General features: G+C 37.1%; 1 protein-coding gene across 5 annotated transcripts in view; it reads right to left on the bottom strand.

Annotated features, from left to right (window-relative positions):
• Nucleotides 1–20,427, bottom strand: part of TUBE1 (tubulin epsilon 1) — a 21,828-nt gene extending 1,401 nt beyond the window's left edge. Inside the window, exons 1-10 of one of the 5 annotated variants that reach the window (XM_004011193.6) lie at nt 20,334–20,427; nt 20,165–20,238; nt 19,033–19,085; nt 15,936–15,993; nt 10,081–10,196; nt 8,865–8,986; nt 5,831–6,018; nt 5,432–5,607; nt 4,525–4,665; nt 517–657 (exon numbers count right to left, since the gene is read on the bottom strand). In XM_004011193.6, coding sequence (XP_004011242.1) covers nt 517–657; nt 4,525–4,665; nt 5,432–5,607; nt 5,831–6,018; nt 8,865–8,986; nt 10,081–10,196; nt 15,936–15,993; nt 19,033–19,085; nt 20,165–20,238; nt 20,334–20,358 — 1,094 coding nt within the window. In that variant the 5' untranslated portion in view covers nt 20,359–20,427. Of the gene's footprint in view, nt 1–516; nt 658–4,524; nt 4,666–5,431; nt 5,608–5,830; nt 6,019–8,864; nt 8,987–10,080; nt 10,197–15,935; nt 16,931–17,557; nt 18,296–18,338; nt 18,544–19,032; nt 19,086–20,164; nt 20,239–20,333 lie in introns of those variants that run through there. The other 4 variants (XM_042253298.2, XM_060419477.1, XM_042253297.2 and 1 more) reach the window with 4 other exon arrangements.
• Nucleotides 20,428–20,534: the final 107 nt, after the last annotated feature.

Raw genomic sequence — 20,534 nt, 5'->3', positions numbered from 1 at the left:
GCTTAAATTATAATGTAGGTTATCTAATTTTTAATACCAGCAGTATCAAGGTATAGTCTGACAGTGAACTAAGGGATGTTAAATTGGCTGTAATGGTGATTCAAGAAGCTAGAAACATATTCTTTAACATTAGAAATCTGGGGATGAAAAGAAATAAAGGTATTATAATTTTCCTTGCTTTGAAATTCAATAAAGCAACTTCCCTAAAAAACAGACTGTCACTAAATAGTAAAAGAAACTAAGAAGCAGTGTAGTAGTGGTGGTGGTAATAAACACAATAGTTAAACTTTCTGAACACTTCCAGAAGATACCATCTCATCATTTAACGTGCATAACATAATTAACAACATTGTACTATTATTCTTTTCTAAATTTGAGGAAAAATAAGGCTCAGAATGGCTAAGTAGCTTGCTCAAGGTCACACTTCAACTGAAGTTCACAATGCTACTTAACTACATGCTCCACCATTGCAAACAGTGCACATAACACATTATCTTGAGAAGTATAAAATCGAACCTTTCAATGTTTCTGCGAAGATCAGAAATCTGTACATTTCCTCTAACCATGAGGGCACAGGCGAGGTAGAGACTATGTCTGGGGTCAGCTCGAATTAGCTGGTGATCTTTACTAAAGGCATCTGAAAACATCTGATCCAGCCTAGAACAAAGGAAGAGTCACTGTTTATACAAATATTACATCATTCTTCTATCTGTAACTATAAGATGAAAAGACAGTCATCTATAGGTAAATAAACCACACACAATTATATTCTGAATCTCTGCTATCATTTTCTCAAAGCAATCTGGGTAAATATGAAGAGAGGAAATCAAGCAATTTTGAGGGGGGTGATAGAGCTTCTGCAATATACTGGTGATTTCAGATAGCTACAAAATGTTGACTAAATCATCAGTTAACTATGTGGTACTAATGTCTAAAACTTATGTCATTATTACTTAGTTCAATATGTTTATCTACTTCATAATATCAGAACTATCAAAACTAATTAAAAACCTATTAGACTACTGTCTATAAAATATATCACAAATTAGTTTGGAATAATTAAGAAACTATCAAAGGACAATACTAAGTTCTCTAAAAGAGACACAACTTTCTATTATTATTCCTGAAAACGGATACTTTTAAGTGAATGAAGTCTTTTAACTTCTTTTATTCTTTAAAGAGAGGAAGATAAAAGTGACTGATGAAGTTTATATAATAATACAGGCTCCTAGGCCTTTAATATGGCCCCAGTCTGATTCTGAAATCCCATTTAACTCAATACAAGTATGATTAAGTTCCTTTGATAACTCTAGCCAGAACTCTGTGTGTTGAATCTGCAGACTGTCTAGGAAGAGCCACAGAAATTGCACTATGCTGCGATTTCATTCAGTAGATATTTACTAAACGCCAAGCACCATTCTAGGTGCAAGAGACCCAGCAGTGAACAACAAAAATTCCCTACTCTAGTGGAGCCTATATTCTATCCTCATTCTTCTATAGTAAGAAGGATAGAGGACTCTCTTAGTGGATGGTGAGCTTTGGGGGACTTATGATTCCTCTACTGTGTTCAAAATTTTGGTATGTGCTTTTGGACATTTTAATCCAGAAAAGGTTAAGAACCACTATACAATAAGCAGGCAAACTCATTCTTGATTTACCGTTTGTCAAAAAACTTAACAATTAGCAAGGAGCTATTTAAAGTTCTTGGCACGTTTATATTTACATTAGGAATAAGGAATTTAAAGGAGCATATACACCTTCCACAGTGGCGCCCACTCCAGCACTCTCGCCTGGAAAATCCCATGGACGGAGGAGCCTGGCAGGCTGCAGTCCACGGGGTCACTAAGAGTTGGACACGACTGAGTGACTTCACTTTCACTTTTCACTTTCATGCATTGGAGAAGGAAATAGCAACCTACTCCAGTGTTCTTGCCTGGAGAATCCCAGGGACGGGGGAGCCTGGTGGGCTGCCGTCTCTGGGGTCGCACAGAGTCAGATACGACTGAAGCGACTTAGCAGCAGCAGCAGCAAACACATTCCAATATGTGTTTTTCTATTTTCACTGATAAAAATGGACTAGATGACATTTATTAATACAAAGCACAACCAAAAATCATTCTTAGTTGTTTGAGACTACTAATACATTAAAGTTTTAAAACTATGCCTTTTAACAGTATAATTTTAAAACAATTTATTATTTGCTTAAGGATAAATATGTTTGTATGTAGATATGGCGGCCTTTGAAATACCTCTAGTATAGTAGAGGGAAAAAGGAGAAGAACACAAAGCTAGAAAGAGCATTGTGATTAGTTTCTTAAGAGTCTAACATTTTTTAAGTTCTCTACAGATTTTCCTAACATGTTTTAATTAAAAACAAACCTTTAACAAGTTATACTTATATAAGTATACATTTTAAATGTTGACATGGTATTTTTATCAAAATATACCAAGGAGGATTATGCTGAACTTAATTAGAAATTACATGTCTTTAGCTTTTAAGGATTAACTTTAAATGTCTGGATCATCACTACTGTACAATAAATAGTCTGCACCACTTTACATTCTGTGTCCACAGTGAAGGTGTATCTTTCACCAGTATACTCATTTTTAATATGCTGGGCTGATAATAAAAGCAAACATTTATGGTTGACTCCCATGATCAATAAAACAAATTGTGCAAGTTGCTTAAGCTCATTAGCATCTCACACAGAAAAGAGACTGTGCCTACTAGTTTGCATAGTTGGCTATTTGCTCAAATAAAATTTAATCAATATCACTGTGACATTCCACAGTATAGAATTAGCTTGACAAAATTTAAACTCTTAAAAAAAGATCTGTAATCTAGTTTTCATTTTATCATTTACAAACTTTCCTCTAAAAGAGGTTTTTTTTGGGGGGGGCGGCGGTGCTGGCAGGGAGGCATGAGGGATCTTAGTTCTCCTAATAGGGATGGAACCCAGGCTGTCTGCAGTGGAAGCTCGGAGCCCTAACCACTGGACTGCCAGGGAATTTCAATTTTCCTCTAACAGAGTCTGACAAGACCTTTTTCCTCAGCCAACTGTGAATGTCAGCATGACCGTATCAAGTTCATCATCACTGTCTATACTAAGAATACATTTTTTGTTCAGTAAATTGATATAACTTTTATGCTTAAATTATTTCTGGAGATGACATATAACAGAGAAAATCGGGAAAGGAGTACGTCAAGGCTGTATATTGTCACCCTGCTTATTTAACTTATATGCAGACTACATCGTGAGAAATGCTGGACTGGATGAAGCACAAGCTAGAATCAAGATTGCTGGGAGAAATATCAATAACAGATGTGCAGATGACACCACCCTTATGGCAGAAAGTGAAGAGGAACTAAAAAGCCTCTCGATGAAAGTGAAAGAGGAGAGTGAAAAAGTTGGCTTAAAGCTCAACATTCAGAAAACTAAGATCATGGGATCTGGTCCCATCACTTCATGGCAAATAGATGGGGAAAAAATGGAAACTAAGAGACTTTAGACAGCATATTAAAAGGCAGAGACATTACTTTGCCAACAAAAGTCCGTACATTTAAAGCTATGGTTTTTCCAGTAGTCATGTATGGATGTGAGAGTTGGACTATAAAGAAAGCTGAGTGTCAAAGAATTAATGCTTTTGAACTGTGGTGTTGGAGAACACGCTTGAGAGTCCCTTGGACTGCAAGGAGATCCAACCAGTCCATTCTAAAGGGAAACAGTCCTTTATAGTCATTGGAGGGACTGATGCTGAAGCTGAAACTCCAATCCTTTGGCTACCTGATATGAAGAACTGACTCTCTTGAAAAGATCCTGATGCTGGCAAAGATTGAAGGCAGGAGGAGAAAGGGACGACAGAGGATGAGATGGCTGGATGGCATCACTGACTCAATGGACATGAGTTTGAGTCAACTCTGGGAGTTGGTGATGGACAGGGAGGCCTGGCGTGCTGCAGTCCACGGGGTCACAAAGAGTCGGGCACAACTGAGCGACTGAACTGAACTGAATAGAGCAGCATCTGTAAGCCTTCTATGGTGCTAGACTGTGGTAAGAGCTCTAAAAGATACTCTTATTCAATATACCCAAAACGCATATGAGGTAGGCACTTTGACTCTCATTTTTAAAGATGAGAAAACTAAAAGTTCATCTCCTGCCCAAGGTCCTGTAATGAGGAAGTGACAGAGCTAGCATTCATACTTATGTGTCAGACTTCAAAGCTGTTAAATCTTTTTCAGTAAAAATTATATCTGTAAAATTTAGTTATTAGATTTAATTTCAAACAACTTAATATTGAGATTTTTAAAAAGACTTCTATTTTTAAAATTTTTATTTTAAACTGACTTCTGAAGCAGCATTCACTGAATAGAAAAAGGCTGTCATCAACTATTTTTATATACTTCTCATAAAGACGATGATATGTAGAAACAACTAGTTATTATACAGTTATCTCTTAAAAACGTGTTTGTTTTTAAAGCAATCTGAATCCTCAAGTAATTGAAATACAGTTACTAAATCTTACCTTCGAGGAGGAATGTTAACATCTGCCAGTGTATACAGAGGTGTTAGGCTTGAAACAAGATAATGCAGTTGAGGAAAAGGAACTAAATTCATGCTGATTTCATTTAGGTCCATATTAAGGGATCCTTCAAACCTGGCAGAGCTAAAAAATTAACATTAAAACATGAAAAATATTAATGAAGCTTGATTTCATCAGCAGGCACTTTCTTACTTTTGTACACTGTACTTAAGTAAAGAATATATGCTTTTTCTGTATTAGTGAAATTTAGTATCATGAACATAAAGATAATTATAACACAACATCTACAACAATTCTTATTTCTGGATTATCTAAAGTATAACCAGATACATGACCACAGTTGTTAATTATATACATAAAATTTTTACTTTTAAGACAGACTTCAGATTGAATCAAATACATATAGTTCAATAGTTAATTCTATAAATCTTACTATTAATAAATTCCCCCAGGGTTTGCTTATATGTGCGATAATTTGGAATAATGCCAAAGTAATCTTTTAGATCAAAGTCAAAGAAATATTTTGGACCAGCTAATAAAGTTATGTATCAGCTGGTTTAAAAGGTTAATTTACAGAAAGGAAAAGAAAAAACATTTGCTTTTATCTAACCAAAGTGTTTCTCAGGTATATCTCCCACAAAACCTATTATCATTTAACACCTATTAATATTTCATGGAATGTACTTGGGGAAAATGCTGCTCTGGAGTCAGTGAAAGTAAAATTCTGATCTATCATTCACAGATCTGAAAATACTAAACAAAATTTTTTTAATAAAAATTTTAAAAAGTTTCTACACCTTAGACTAACTAAAAAATGCCACTGCAAAACATCATCAAAAGCACAGAGAAGTTTTTAAACTGCCCTTAGGTACACTGTGAATAGAATTACCTTGTTAAATTGAGCAGCAAATTTGCCACAATGTTGTTCATTGCATCGAAAGGTTTCTCCTGCCGCTTTTTAAAAACTCCAGTACTTGAAGTAACCAGACTCTTTGGCTTTATAGCTGCACCCAACTTTCCAGAATTCACCATGACGTCAATTTTGCTAATGATGTCAAATAAAGACTTTTAAAAGAAAAATATTGGGAAAGAAGCTATTTAAGAAGGGAAGACATAGATGACAATTCTTCCAGGAAGACAAAAAAAACCCCACAAAAATCAATTTAAACTTATTTTTTCTCTTAGATGGAAAGGCTGAAAGTGGAGACTGTTTCACATAAACATATATGCATGACACAAGACTGAACGTATACACAAGACGTCCATAAATCACAATGCTGTTTCTTACTTGGTTGTCAATGGGCAAAACACAGTCTGCATGCTCATTAAGCTCCTTCATTGCCAAGATGCTATTGTAAGGTGAGGTTATGACATCATCCTCACCAGAAGGATAAATCGAAGTCACGAATCTGTATACTTCTGGGAATTCATCCTCGAGCACCTTTAAAAGAAATGTGCCAAGTCCAGATCCTGTTCCTGAGGATTAAGATTTCAAAAAGAAAACAGCATAAATGGTTCAGAATGTAATTGTAAAGAACCTGGATTTCTGTCGGGTATTTTTGGTAAAAATATTTATTAAAGACAATTTTCAACTCATACCTGTGATTATATATATATATTAACTAATTAATTTCAGATAAAGAAATGAAGACAATATAGGTAGTGAGACTTAAAGCCATGAATTCAATCTCTGGGTCTGGCTATGATGATAAGAGACCTTTCTACACTTTATACTTTTTTACATTCAAATTATATCTATATGATGCCAAGAGAACTGACCGAAGAGTAAAAAATTCACCTAAGACAGTATTCAGTCTACACTTGATGCTAAGCAACTTAAAAAAACCAAACTGTCTTGACGTCTTTAGTGTAGCACCTACATAATCCTAATGATGAAAGGTATCATGACATGAAGCAATTTAAAACACGGAGTTAAAACGGTTCAAAGCTAAGCATGACCAACTATAATTTACATAACTTTAAAACAGGAAACTTTTTTTACTATCTGTCTAAAAGCAGAAACTCTAAGAATTCCATTCAGGTAACTTTCTGATACACAGAGTTCTATTTCTACAAATTCAGATATTTTTAAGAAGTTAAAGAGAGAAAACTGGAATCCTTCATCCTGGTGGTTTTCAAAGTATGGCTTGTGAACCGTTAGTGGGTTATAAACCCAATTTATAAGACCATGACTAGTATTCTCTTTTCTTAAATGAAATATTAGTAAGTCACATGTAGTGTGGGTGAACACTCTTCTGTTTTAGTTTGTGCATGTGTTTGTGTGTGTGTGCTGGGCTGTGATATAAAATGTACTTCTTGCTATTCTGATGAAAGAAAAGTTTAAAAGCCAATGCTCTAACCCCATGTGAATAAAATATTGAAGGGTTATGATGTTAAAAATATAAGATGAAAGTGATGGAGATCTTTTGGGTTAGAAAGAGATTTTGGGGGGTTAATCCCTAATAAGGACTTTCTAAGCATTATAAAAAAAACAAAGCCATTATAGAAAAAGACAGTTTTGATTCCATTAAAAATAAAATTCCTCTCTCCATATATATGGAAAAAAAAGCAAACTAAGAAAAAAATCTTCAAAACATATGATGGAGGACTAAATTTCTTTAATAAAGAGAGTTACAAATCAACAGTAAAAAACATGAATAATGCAATGGAAAAATGAGCTAAGGATACAAATTGTAATAATTATAATTATTACAATAAAATAAACCAAATAATAAACCAAATTGCAAATAGATGTAAAGATGCTCAACCTTTCATCTAATTAAACATGCAAATTAACACAATATAATTTTGAATATATTAATGTCTCATAATACACAGTGTTGGTGACAGTGTGGGGAAATAAACTCTTATAAATTGCTGCTAATAATACAGACTGGCACAGTATTGTGGCAAGATAATTTGGTAGTATCAATCAAAACTTAAAATGTACCAACAAACTTTGGTTCCACTTTCCTATCGAGGAATATTGCTTATAGCTATTGTGGCACAAACGAACAAAGATGGAGATACCAAATGTTCGCTGGGGATTTTTATGTTGTAACTAAAAACCATGAACAATTTGACATCCATTAATGAGGAACTGACTTCAAAAATTATTACATATTTACACAATCGGACAGGGCTGATATTGAAAAATGTTCAGAAACAATTTAAGGTGAAAATATGGTAGAGTAATATGTATTGCATGATCTTATGTAAAAACACACAAAATGTGCACAGAAAATATCTGGAAGGAGAGACACTGGCAAACTTGATTATCTGTGAGGAGAGAGATTAGGGATTAGATGTGGGAAAAGAATTCATTTTTAATCTGCAATATTGTTTCAAGTATATTTGCCATTTTCAGTGAACTATGAATAAAGTACAATCTACTGAGATTCTGAGTAATAAAGGGATATAGAAAGGTACCATAAAGAACTATAAATCAAACTGGTATTTTTTGGAAAACTTACTCAAAATCTGCAGGTTAATTATGTCATTACAAAGAAAACTAGTTTCTTAATTTAATTATTATAAAGGCCTTCTAAAGGCATGGTTACACTGCAATTTTCAAATACTATCATACTGAGTAAAAATGAAAGTCAATTGTACATAACCTGCTGAATATAAAAATCTTAATCTCAGCTTGGAGGAAAAAAGTGTGGCAAATTTTTCTTTTAAAATAGGCTAATTCTCTCTTGAAATTAGCAAATTATGATCAGTTTCTACTTCATGGAATAGAGGAGCAAAATACTTCCCTTGCAAGGTACAGGCTTCCCTGGGAAAGAAAGCAATGCAGATCATTTATTCTAGGTTAAGGCAGTTAATTACCATGTAAGGAATGATTTAAAGGAGCTATGAGGATTTCTTTTACTTATTTCTCTTATTGAACACAAGAAAGGGCTGAAGGTGGTTAAAGAAAGGGTACTGGTATTCTTCTGCAAGCACATCTATGAATATGCACAAATACTTAGCTCTAGTTAGGATGCAGAATCACATAAGAAAACTCTTAGGAGAAAGGCAGCATTCTCAAAAAGCTTATAGTGAAATCTACCGTCCACTGAAGATAGAAGAAAAGTTTTTTCAGATTCAGTTCTATTGGCTCTTTAAATGCTTTTTAAGTTTGTAAAAAATGGTCAGTGACACAATTTGACAAAAATTTAAGATAAAAAGCTATTATGTACATGCACTCATAAACATACTCTTAATTCTTAATAGTTCTATCTTTTCAAAGTAAGGCCTGAAAATAAGACTTATGTTGACAAAATGAATATCCACTTGCATTTTCACACTGTAATAGACAAATGACTGAATAATTTTACCTCCTCCCATGGAATGTATTATAAAAAAACACTGCAAACAATCACAGTGCTCTGCTGACTTTCTGAGTTTCTCTAAAATCTTTTCCTGATAAAGACTGCCAAACACTTTGTGACCCACAGCCCTAGAAAAAAGAATACAGATTAAAAAAAAATCTTGCATTTATTATTTCAAGATTTTATTATTTCTGACTTAAAAGACTATAAACTTGAAAAGGTATTTTTACTATTTTAAGTAAATTCTATTCCTGTTTAATATCAATAAATCATATTATATAATCTCAAAGATACTTGGTAGAAAATTGAGCAAATAAACACATACACACACACATATATATTTAAAAATATAATCCATAAATAACCTGGTAAGATAGTTCACTATCAATGGATATTAAACTACAGTTTTTAAAATTTATCTTCCCTTAAGGTATAAATACAACAAAATGGGTTTTAGTTACATAGATTTTTTCCCTCATCTTCACTTAATCTCTGACTATGTATGGTGTATGTTATGTATTAAAAAGCAGATTGTGGTCAACTAGAAAGACATGAAAAATAAAAAATTCTAAATGGACCTTAGGCTTAAAATATGAGAAAAACATTGGTCACATCATGTTAGGACTAGATGAAATGTTTCATCTAGTACTAATATTCATGAGGCTCTGCAAGCCTTTTTGGTTGCCCAGATTTGCAAGTATTATTATGGTGAACTGAAATGTAAGAATGACTTCCACACAACATGTGGTCAGGTGTAACTCAAAAGTTACAGAATAAGTTATATATGCTGGGACACTGGTCTGGTTTGCATCTCGGTATTTGTATCATCATTTCCTATTAAATCTGACTGATAGGAAGACTTTGATAGAGTCTTTACTATTACCTACAGTAATAGGTAAGAGAACAGTTTATACTTGCAATTTTTGTCATTACCTAGCATTTACAAAGAATCAAATTACAAGGAGAAATTTTAGTAAATGAATTTTTCATGATTCATCTTTTTCTTTAAAAACAAAAGAGAGAGAAACAACTAGGATGCAGATAGCCTCCAAGCATTGTGAAACGCTATCATCTTGAAGGAAAAGATGATGGGCTGAAAGGCCTAGTGTGAGGCGTGGCAAATTACATCTTGCTTTCATGTCAGGGGGACCTAACAGAATGAAACAAAGATTCCTCATGTTTTTCAGATGACATTTGATTTTTACATTCAGCATAATCTCACCAATTATTCCCTGAGCCAGAAATATCAGTGATGAGCTGCTTACTATCAAATACATCTCTCAATGGTCCCTGAAGAATTTCATTTACTACCCCTTCCTCCATGTCAATCAAAACAGCCTGAGAAAGAGAAATAAAATGTAATCAGCATATTTTTCTTTAGTCACTCTATAAACAAAAATGATTTTTGAGCTTATAGTTGCATTGTTCTTTTTATAATTTAAACCCAATCAAATCTTTGATGCTTTTTTATAGAATATGTTACAAAAATTAAAAAATTAATTTCACCCTGCTGCAAAAGTGGAATCCAATGAAAAGATGGATTCTGAACCCTTACCCAAAGAATAAGAAGGAAAAAAGGGAACTGAATCATTCTCTCTGGTTTTCTAACAATTCTTTTATGCATATGCCTAGTGTTAGCTGCTTAGTCGTGTCTGACTCTTTGTGACCCCATGGACTGTACCCCATCAGGCTCCTCTGTCCATAAAGTTTTCCTGGCCAGGATACTGGAGTGGGTTGCCATTTCCTTCTCCAGGGGAAAATAAGAATAGCTATAGTAAAAGTCACTCAGCCATGTCTGATTTATGTGCCTATGTGACTATAAATTTCTTGAGAACAAGGTCTCAGAAGTCTAGATGGTAACCTTAACCAGAAAAAATTCTAAATGAATGTAGGGTGCATTAATGTATTTGCTCACTAGGTACAACCATGCTACTCTTTATGAAATCACAGCTGAAAACTGTCCAGTTCAAATCAGTAAACTACTTATATGTGCAAAGCCAAGGTACTGGACAGATGTCAAAAGATGATGACAGTGTCCCTCCTTGCCAGTAATTCACAATAAAAACTCACAAACTCATAAATGCCACAAGCTTTACTGACATGGGAGACGACATCTACTACTAAAAAGAAAACGAGAACCTCCTGAAGTCAGTCTTGAGACAATCACCCTTTTCATAGTCACTTAGCACTAAACCCTGACAGTCTATAACTCTTTCGATCTTTCCTTTGTCATATCAGACCATTGTTTCTCCCTTGGAAGTTAATGACAATTGGAAGGAATTATTCTGGATTCCTCACTTAGTTAGCCTAGGTCTGGAGTCATAGCTTTTAAGATTTGACGTTTACTATTTTATTTCAGAGCTACCTGGTGATAGCTATCAGGCCTTTCAGCCTTCCCTAACTGTAATACAGGATTTACCAAATTCCGAGTGTTTGCCTGTTAACCTAAGATATTGGACACAGGGGAGGAACCCAACTACCAAGTTGTCGTTTAAAGTTTAGACTCTTCAGTGATCGTAGCCACATGATACCAAGACGACTAAGGAGAAATGGAAGAAAGCTTTGTAGGAAAAAAGTCAAAGTCTACAGAAACATGCTGATTTACCCTTTCCCAACAGTGTTTCCTCCGTTTCCCAACTTGCTCACTGGTATGGTGGTGGTCAAGGCTGTATACTGTCACTCTGCTTATTTAACTTATAGGCAAAGTACATCATGAGAAACCCTGGGCTGGAAGAAGCACAAGCTGGAATCAAGATTGCCGGTAGAAATATCAATAACCTCAGATATGCAGATGACACCACCCTTATGGCAGAAAGTGAAGAGGAGTTAAAAAGCCTCTTGGTGAAAGTGAAAGAAGAGACTGAAAAAGCTGGCTTAAAGCTCAACATTCAGAAAACGAAGATCATGGCATCTGGTCCCATCACTTCATGGCAAACAGATGGGGAAACAGTGGAAACAGTGTCAGACTTTATGTTTTTTGGCTCTGAAATCACTACAGATGGTGACTGCAGCCATGAAATTAAAAGACACTTACTCCTTGGAAGAAAAGTTATGACCAACCTAGACAGCATATTGAAAAGCAGAGACATTACTCTGCCAACAAAGGTCTGTCTAGTCAAGGCTATGGTTTTCCAGTGGTCATGTATGGACGTGAGAGTTGGACTGTAAAGAAAGCTGAGCACCGAAGAATTGATGCTTTTGAACTGTGGTGTTGGAGAAGACTCTTGAGAGTCCCCTGGACTGCAAGGAGATCCAACCAGTCCATTCTAAAGGAGATCAGCCCTGGGATTTCTTTAGAAGGAATGATGCTAAAGCTGAAACTCCAATACTTTGGCCACCTCATGTGAAGAGCTGACTCATTGGAAAAGACTTTGATGCTGGGAGGGATTGGGGGCAGGAGGAAAAGGGGACGACAGAGGATGAGATGCCTGGATGGCATCACTGACTCGATGGACCTGAGTTTGAGTGAACTCCGGGAGATGGTGATGGACAGGGAGGCCTGGCGTGCTGTGATTCACGGGGTCACAAAGAGTCAGACACAACTGAGCGACTGAACTGAAGTGAACTGAATGGTGGTGGGATAGAGCTCAAACTGGGAGTGGACTAGGAAAAGTCAACATTTCTTTATCTCTGAGTAAGATCTGGTAGGGATTAACATATTCCCTAAGGCATAAACTATACCAAAGGTTAACCAATTAATCTAATTAGGTTAATCAATTATCCTAACAAGCACATGGTCTCCTAAAACACAAGGAGATGGTACCCAGATACCACAACACTACTGTTCTCTACTCTTTCAGCCATTCCTCCAGGTCTGATCCTTATCATCTCAATTATTTCCATAGCATCTAAACTACCTTTATTTTTGTCATAATCAAATATTACTGATCAACAGTTGGAAAAAGCAGTTTGTTGCAGAGACACAATCATAGAAGGGAAGTGTTGTTAGAATTAGTCTAAGACTAAACACAAGCTATTGACTAGAAGTATTTTTGTTCAGGAGTTTTTACATGGTTATGGTTTGTATTCACTACAATATGGCTGAATCCATGCTTTGTATTATGAGCTAAGATGAGAAGAAATTTTTCACCATATTCAAATGAAAATTAACCTCCATGAGAAAGTATTTTGGAAAAGGGAATGGCAAACCACTTCAGTATTCTTGTCTTAAGAACCCCATGAAGAGTATGAAAAAGCAAAAACATACAACACTGAAAGGTTGGGCATCTACCTTCAGGTTGGTAGATGCCCAACAGACTACTGGAAAAGAGTGGAGAAACAGCTGTAGAAAGAATGAAGAGGCTGAGCCAAAGTGAAAACAACGCCCAGTAGTGGATGTGTCTGGTGACGGATGTTACATAGGGCGCTGGAAAGCAAAAGTAGGAAGTCAAGAGATATACTTGGAGTAACAGGCAAGTTTGGCCTTGGAGTACAAAATGAAGCGAGGCAAAGGCTAACAGTTTTGCCAAGAGAACACAGTGGTCATAGTAAAACCCTCTTCTAAAACATAAGAGATGACTCTACACTTGGACATCACCAGATGGTCAATACCGAAAGCAGATTGATTATATTCTTTGCAACTGAAGATGGAGAAGCTCTATATAGTCAGTAAAATCAACACTGGGAGCTGACTGTGGCTCAGATCATGAACTCCTTATTGCAAACTTCAGCCTTAACCTGAAAAGTAGGGAAAATCACTAGACTATTCAGGTATGATCTAAATAAAATCCCTTACAATTATACAGTGGACGTGACAAATAGATTCAAGGGATTAGATCTGACAGACAGACTGCCTGAAGAACTATGGATGGAGATTTGTAACACTGCACAGGAGGCGGTGATCCAAATCATCCCCAAGAAAAGGAAATGCAAAAATGCAAAATGGTTGTCTGGGGTGGCTTTACAAGTAGCTGAGAAAAGAAGAGAAGTGAAAGGCAAGGGAGAAAATGAAAGCTATATCCATCTGAATGCAAAGTTCAAAAGAATAGCAAGGAGAGATAAGAAAGCCTTCCTCAGTAATCAGTGCAAAGAAATAGAGGAAAACAATAGAATGGGAAAGACTAGAGATCTCATCAAGAAAATCAGAGATACCAAGGGAACATTTCATGCAAAGATGGGCACAATAAAGGACAGAAATGGCATGGACCTAACAGAAGCAGAAGATATTAAGAAGAGGCAGCAAAAATACACAGAAGAACTATACAAAAAAGATCCTAATTATTAATTACCCCGATAACCACAATGGTGTGATCACTCACCTAGGGGCAGAGCCAGACATCCTGGAATGTGAAATCAAGTGGGCCTTAGGAAACATCACTAGGAACAAAGCAAGTGGAGGTGATGGAATTCCAGCTAAGCTATTTCAAATCCTGAAAGATGATGCTGTGAAAGTGCTACACTTAATATGCCAGCAAATTTGGAAAACTCAGCAGTGGCCACAGGACTGGAAAAGGTCAGTTTTCATTCCAATCCCTAAGAAAGGCAATGCCAAAGAATGTTCAAGTTACTGCACAACTGCACTCATCTCAAATGCTAGCAAAGTAATGTTCAAAATTCTCCAAGCCAGGCTTCAACAGTACATGAACCGTGAACTTTCAGATATTCAGGCTGGAATCAGAAAAGGCAGAGGAACCAGAGATCAAATTGCCAATATCCGCTGGATCATCCAAAAAGCAAGAGAATTCCAGAAAACATTTATTTCTGCTTCATTGACTATGCTAAAGCCTTTGACTCTGTGGATCACAATAAACTGGAAAATTCTTAAAGAGATGGGAATACCAGACCACCTTACCTGCCTCCTGAGAAACCTGTATGCAGGTCAAGAAGCAACAGTTAGAACTAGACATGGAACACTGGACTGGTTCCAAATCAGGAAAGGGGTATGTTAAGGCTGTATATTGTTACCCTGCTTATTTAATTTATATGCAGAGTACATCATGCAAAATGCCAGGCTGGATGAAGCACAAGCTGGAATCAAGATTGCCGGGAAAGAAATCAGTAACCTTAGATACACAGATGACACCATCCTTATGATAGAAAGCAAAGAGGAATAAAGAGCCTGTTGATGAAGTTCAAAGAGGAGAGTTACAAAGCTAGCTTAAAACTCAACATTCAGAAAACGAAGATCATGGCATCAGGTCCTATCACTTGATGGCAAATAGGTGGGGAAACAGTGGAAACAGTGACAGGCTTTATTTTCTTGGGCTCCAAAATCACTGCAGATGGTGAATGCAGCCATGAAATTAAGCCACTTGCTCCCTTGGAAGAAAAGCTATGACAAACCTAGACAGCATATTAAAAAGCAGAGACATTACTTTGCCAACAAAAGTCCACCTAGTCAAAGCTGTGGTTTTTCCAGTAGTCATGTATGGATGTGAGAGTTGGACCATAAAGAAAGCTGACTGCTGAAGAATTGATGGTTTTGAACTGTGGTGTTGGAGAATACTCTTGAAAGCCCCTTGGACTGCAAGATCAAACCAGTCAATTGTAAAGGAAATCAGTCCTGAATATTTACTGAAGTACTGAATGCTGAAGCTGAAGCTCCAATACTTTGGCCACCTGATGTGAAGAAATGACTCACTGGAAAAGATCCTGCTGCTGGGAAAGAAAGACTGAAGGCAGGAGAAGGGAATGACAGAGGATGAGATGGTTGGATGGCATCACCAACTTGATGGATGTGAGTTGGAGCAAGCTCCAGGAGTCAGTGATGGACAGGGAAGCTTGGTGTGCTGCAGGCCAAGGGGTCACAAAGAGTCAGACATGACTGAGCAACTGGACTGAGAATGTATTTTAGGCTTAGAGTTAAGATGGCTTTTATTATTTATCTAGACATATATTTCCCCTAAAATATTTAGACAAAAAATGCTAAAAATGCAGCATTTTTACTTTAAGCACGAAATTTTTCCCCTGAAGTTTCATGGAGACAAAAATGTCTGCTTAATCATATTTATATTAAATGTGGCTTAGCAAATACTTTTTTGAAAGTTGAGAAGTAAAATTTTATTCTAACGATAGTTACAGAAGTACAGTTATTTTAAAAACACATGCCATATAAGAATCCAAGTGTATACAACTTACACGTGCTTTTAAAGAACAAATTTTCCCTTTGGAAATACTGCCACCATCACCAACCACTCTGAAAGATAAAACATGAGAAAAGGTCATAAGATAGCCCATGGGTAATAATGCTATTAGATAATAAGGTTAACTTTCATTTGTAGAGTAAAGCTACTTATACGCCAAGAGAGGCAAACACAAAAGGCAACAAAGGGGCCATTCTTAGCCTCCATCCCCCTTATCCATCTCCCATCAGGCTGAAAAAGTGAGGTACTTATTTCCCTGTCTTTGTTTGCAGTTTGGGCTGGCCATGAAATCTAGTTCTGGGTAGTGAGATAAAAAGGAGTTATTCTGGGAAGCTTTCTGATAAAAATGACCAGATGTAGCTGGTCCTTTTTCCTATCTTGAACATGAACATGGATGGGATTCCTGGCAGTGGAGGCTGTCATTTTATAGTTACAAGTAAAAATACACGAGGTCAAAAAACCAACACATGCAACAATATGACAGGATCTTGGTCTTTAGGGCACTTCTCCAGAGATCATCTGATTCCCAGTTTTCTTTGAATGTAACATAACTGGATACATCTACTGTTTAAGCCACCATTAGTGAGGCTTCCTGTTGCAGCCAAACACACGCCTATTGCAGCCAAACACACGCCAACTAACTACCAGTTATATACTGTTGAGTATCTAAAGCTGTTTCTAGAATTTCATGTTGAAGATAAGTTATCAAAGTAACTAAATCTGTGACCACAAACAGTGTACAGGTCAGTATAGTATAGTTTACAAGACAGAATATAGGAAGGAAGCTGCGTTGAATATAGATGATGCCATAGGTCAGGAGTTGATAAAATATAATCCTCAGGCAAGCTCTGACCAGCTACTTGTGAAAACAAGTTTTACTGGAACAAAGTCACATCATTTGTTTATGTACTATCTATACCTGCATTCCGGAGAAGGCAATGGCACCCCACTCCAGTACTCTTGCCTGGAAAATCCCATGGACAGAGGAGCCTGGTAGGCTGTAGTCCATGGGGTCGCTAAGAGTCGGACACGACTGAGTGACTTGACTTTCACTTTTCACTTTCCTGCATTGGAGAAGGAAATGGCAACCCGCTCCAGTGTCCTTGCCTGGAGAGTCCCAGGGACGGGGGAGCCTGGTGAGCTGCTGTCTATGGGGTTGCACAGAGTCGGACACGACTGAAGCGACTTAGCAGCAGCAGCAGCAGCAGCAGCAGCAGCAGCAGCAGCAGCATACCTGCATTCATGCTATCAGAGCAGACTAAATGAGATGTGGCACATGGCCTTTATGGTCTGCAAAACCTAAAATATTTACCACTGGTCCTTTATAGGAAAGGCTTGCCAACCCTTGGTATAGGTAAATTCCTATCATGTTATTAAAAAGGTATGATAGTTTCCTCGAATAGATAAAGTATATAAAAAGATGTGCTCCTGTTCTTGAAAAAGAATTTTTGTACTACTTTGTGGAATAGATGCTGCATGTATTCATAGCACATGGAAAGAAGAGCAAGATGCCAAGGCCTTCTCTTCAAACTTGATACTAGGGAAATATATAAGAATGCTCTCAGGTTACACTATAAAACAAACCAAGGAGATGAAAATATAGTTATGTAAAATCACCTTATTAAGAGAGAATGGCTTCCAGGCTGAGTCTCAACTATGTAACAATAAAAGGAATATTACAGAGAGAATAGGAGTACGAATTTAGTTAGAATACCACCTACAAGGAAGTAATGCAAAGGCAAATTTGAGTCTCTTAATAGTATTTAAGGGAGAAGATACTACAGTGTACAAACAAGAGGAAACCTAGTCTATATAACAGATGTCTCTATATTAATAAAGATAAATAACACCAGTCATTGTTAAGTTAGTTAATATATCTCACTTATTTGGTCTGATTCCATGGTCACTAAGCAACCTTCTATTACTTAGATTTCCTGATAGATTTCTTACAGAACAGAATGTGCCTGTGAAAGATAATAAGTGTCTAGTCTTGAGTCCTACTGTCCATGACTACATTGACTTTCTGCTTTTTAATCTCCCATTTTAGTTTGGTTTTCTGCCTGTACGGGAGAGCACTGGACCCATTCTCAAGGTGTCAATGAAGTTTCTGAGTTTGCAACCCTGAGGATCAAAATCTGAAATTCACCAAAAAGTGGGGCCTAACTAGCCTTCCCTGGGAGATAACTGCCTCAGATATCCAACCAACTAATTCAAAGTAGAACTGAAATTTTTATTAGATTAAAACTCATATAAACCATTTATTTTTCAGTTCAAGCCCAGCAGGTTTAGTTTTATTAAGCCTTTTGAGAATGCATGAACTTCATGACTTAACATTAGAAGCTTAGAAAAAATACTCTGAACATCATATTACTCTTTCAGGTAAAAGATATATACTTACATATTTGTGGTGTTGTTTAGTCGCTAAGTCATGTCCAACTCTTTTGCAATCCCATGTACTGTAGCCCACCAGGCTCCTCTGTCCATGGGATTTCCCAGAAAAGAATACTGGAGTAGGTTGCCATTTCCAGGGAATCTTCCTGACCCAGGAATACAACCAGCGTCTCCTGCATTGAGTTCTTTACCACTGAGCCACCTGGGAAGCTCTATATTTACATATACTCTTTATTAAATTAACAAAACTAATCTGACAACATCTGCTTTGTTTCTTTCTAGCACATTCTATTTGTAGAGCAAATACTCCTGACCACAAGTAATACCACAGGAATGTAAACAGTACAGTTTTCTTTCAAAAGTTAGCCATTATTGAATGCATTAACAAGATACTCTCAGGGAAATTTTCAGCATTCCTTATAGTGAAACTTTATTTCAAGGTCAAGTAACAGAACATACATTAAAGGTTCTTTTTATTTCTTGATATAAAGGAACAGAAAGGAAAAGAAGTCCTGCTCTGCTGAATGATATGAGAATATTAATGACAAGAGAATATACTTTCAATAATGAGAAAAACAAACAAAAAGATGGACAACTTCTTTACAGCTATCAACTGTTATTATCCTTTGAAAAATTGTATCCCAAACTGCTGACATAAAAATAATGATTATGCTATGTGATAAACTTTAATCCCACCTTACCTGGTATCCACATTTCTAAAGAAGCTGCTTATCGCCTCATCATAAATCCCTTTCTAAAAAGAAAAAAATACATGTATTGGTGTTTGATTACATTTAGCCTCTTTTCCAAATTAAGTCCTTTTAATTCAAGGATTATTAATTTATTTATCCCTCAATACTTTAAAGGCTGGCATACAGCTACAATAAAAAAAAGCAAATAATCATAAAACGCTTAGATTCATTCTTCCAATCTAGATAAGAGGAAACATAGTGAGAGCTTTGAATTAAATTCAGCTGATGGCAATGAAGAATGATGACTTCACAGAATTGTAGAACAGGTGCATCAAATGAAAGCTTTCCTGAGATTCGTGGCAATCATTTAAAAAGCTAACTGGTTAAATTAAGGATTACAATACCACACATGTTACCTATTAATGCAGAGTGGCCTGCTGCAGTCCATGAAGTCAGACTTGGACATGACTTAGCGACTGAACAACTACTTTCACATATGCTATAGCATTGCTCCTCACAAGAAACCTGACAAAGATGCAATTCTGAGAATTAAGACTAAGGTCTCTGGCCAGTGTTCCTTAAAGACTGTTGTGTGTTTAATGCCAACTTAAATTTGTCTTTAACGTTTGTCCATAAGTTTGAGTCACTTTGCTGTGCAGAAGAAATAACCACAACATTGTAAATCAACCACGTTGTCGTTGTTTTAGTTGCTAAGTCGCGTCCCACTCTTTTGCGACCTCATGGACTGTCACCCGCCAGGCTCTCCGGTCCATGGGATTCCTAGGGTCTCTTACATCTGCACTGGCAGGTGGGTTCTCTACCACTAGCGCCGCCTGGGAACCACCAACAATACTGGAGTGTGTTGCCGTTTCCTACTCCGGTAATCTTCCTGACCCAGGGATCAAATCCCCGTCTCCTGCATTGGCAGGCGGATTCTTTACCGCGGAGCCACCAAGGAAGCTCCCAAATCAATTGTACTTCACTAAAATTTAAAAACAAAAACCAGTTTGCCCTCTACCAAGAAGATCTCATATAAAAATACTGGCCAGACAAGAGCTCACAGAGAGTGATTCCTGCTTATTTTTTGGAAGAGCCTCAGTGACAGATCTGGGTGCGGGTGGGGAGTTAGGGTTAGCCGTACCTTGTTGACGGCGGCGTGCTCCCTTAGCGCCAGGTCCCAGAAGCAGCAGCCGATCTGGTTTCCGCACTGGCCGACTGTGCCCAGGAATGAAAGAGAACAGACATTAGGCGGAAAAAAGGGCCACTCGCCTCGGCAGCGACTGAGTCCCCATCCTTCCAAGGAGGCTTACCCTGTACGACCACCGACTGGGTCATGCTTCGGCACGGCCAGTCCACCGCACCCGAGCCCGCGCCGGCCTCCGTATTCCGCGCCCACCAACGGGCGCTCTCCAAGGGGGCGGGGCGGCCGTAAGTCACTCCGCTGCCGCAAGTCGCCGCCGTCGCTCCGCTCCTCTCTAGGTTCAGATAAAGATTTTCCGTCAGAAGGCCGC

The sequence above is a fragment of the Ovis aries genome, chromosome 8, assembly GCF_016772045.2.
Source record: "Ovis aries strain OAR_USU_Benz2616 breed Rambouillet chromosome 8, ARS-UI_Ramb_v3.0, whole genome shotgun sequence".
Classification (NCBI taxonomy): domain Eukaryota; kingdom Metazoa; phylum Chordata; class Mammalia; order Artiodactyla; family Bovidae; genus Ovis; species Ovis aries.
The sequence above is the reverse complement of the archived record's forward strand: the minus strand, read 5'-3'. Positions and strand labels throughout refer to the sequence as shown.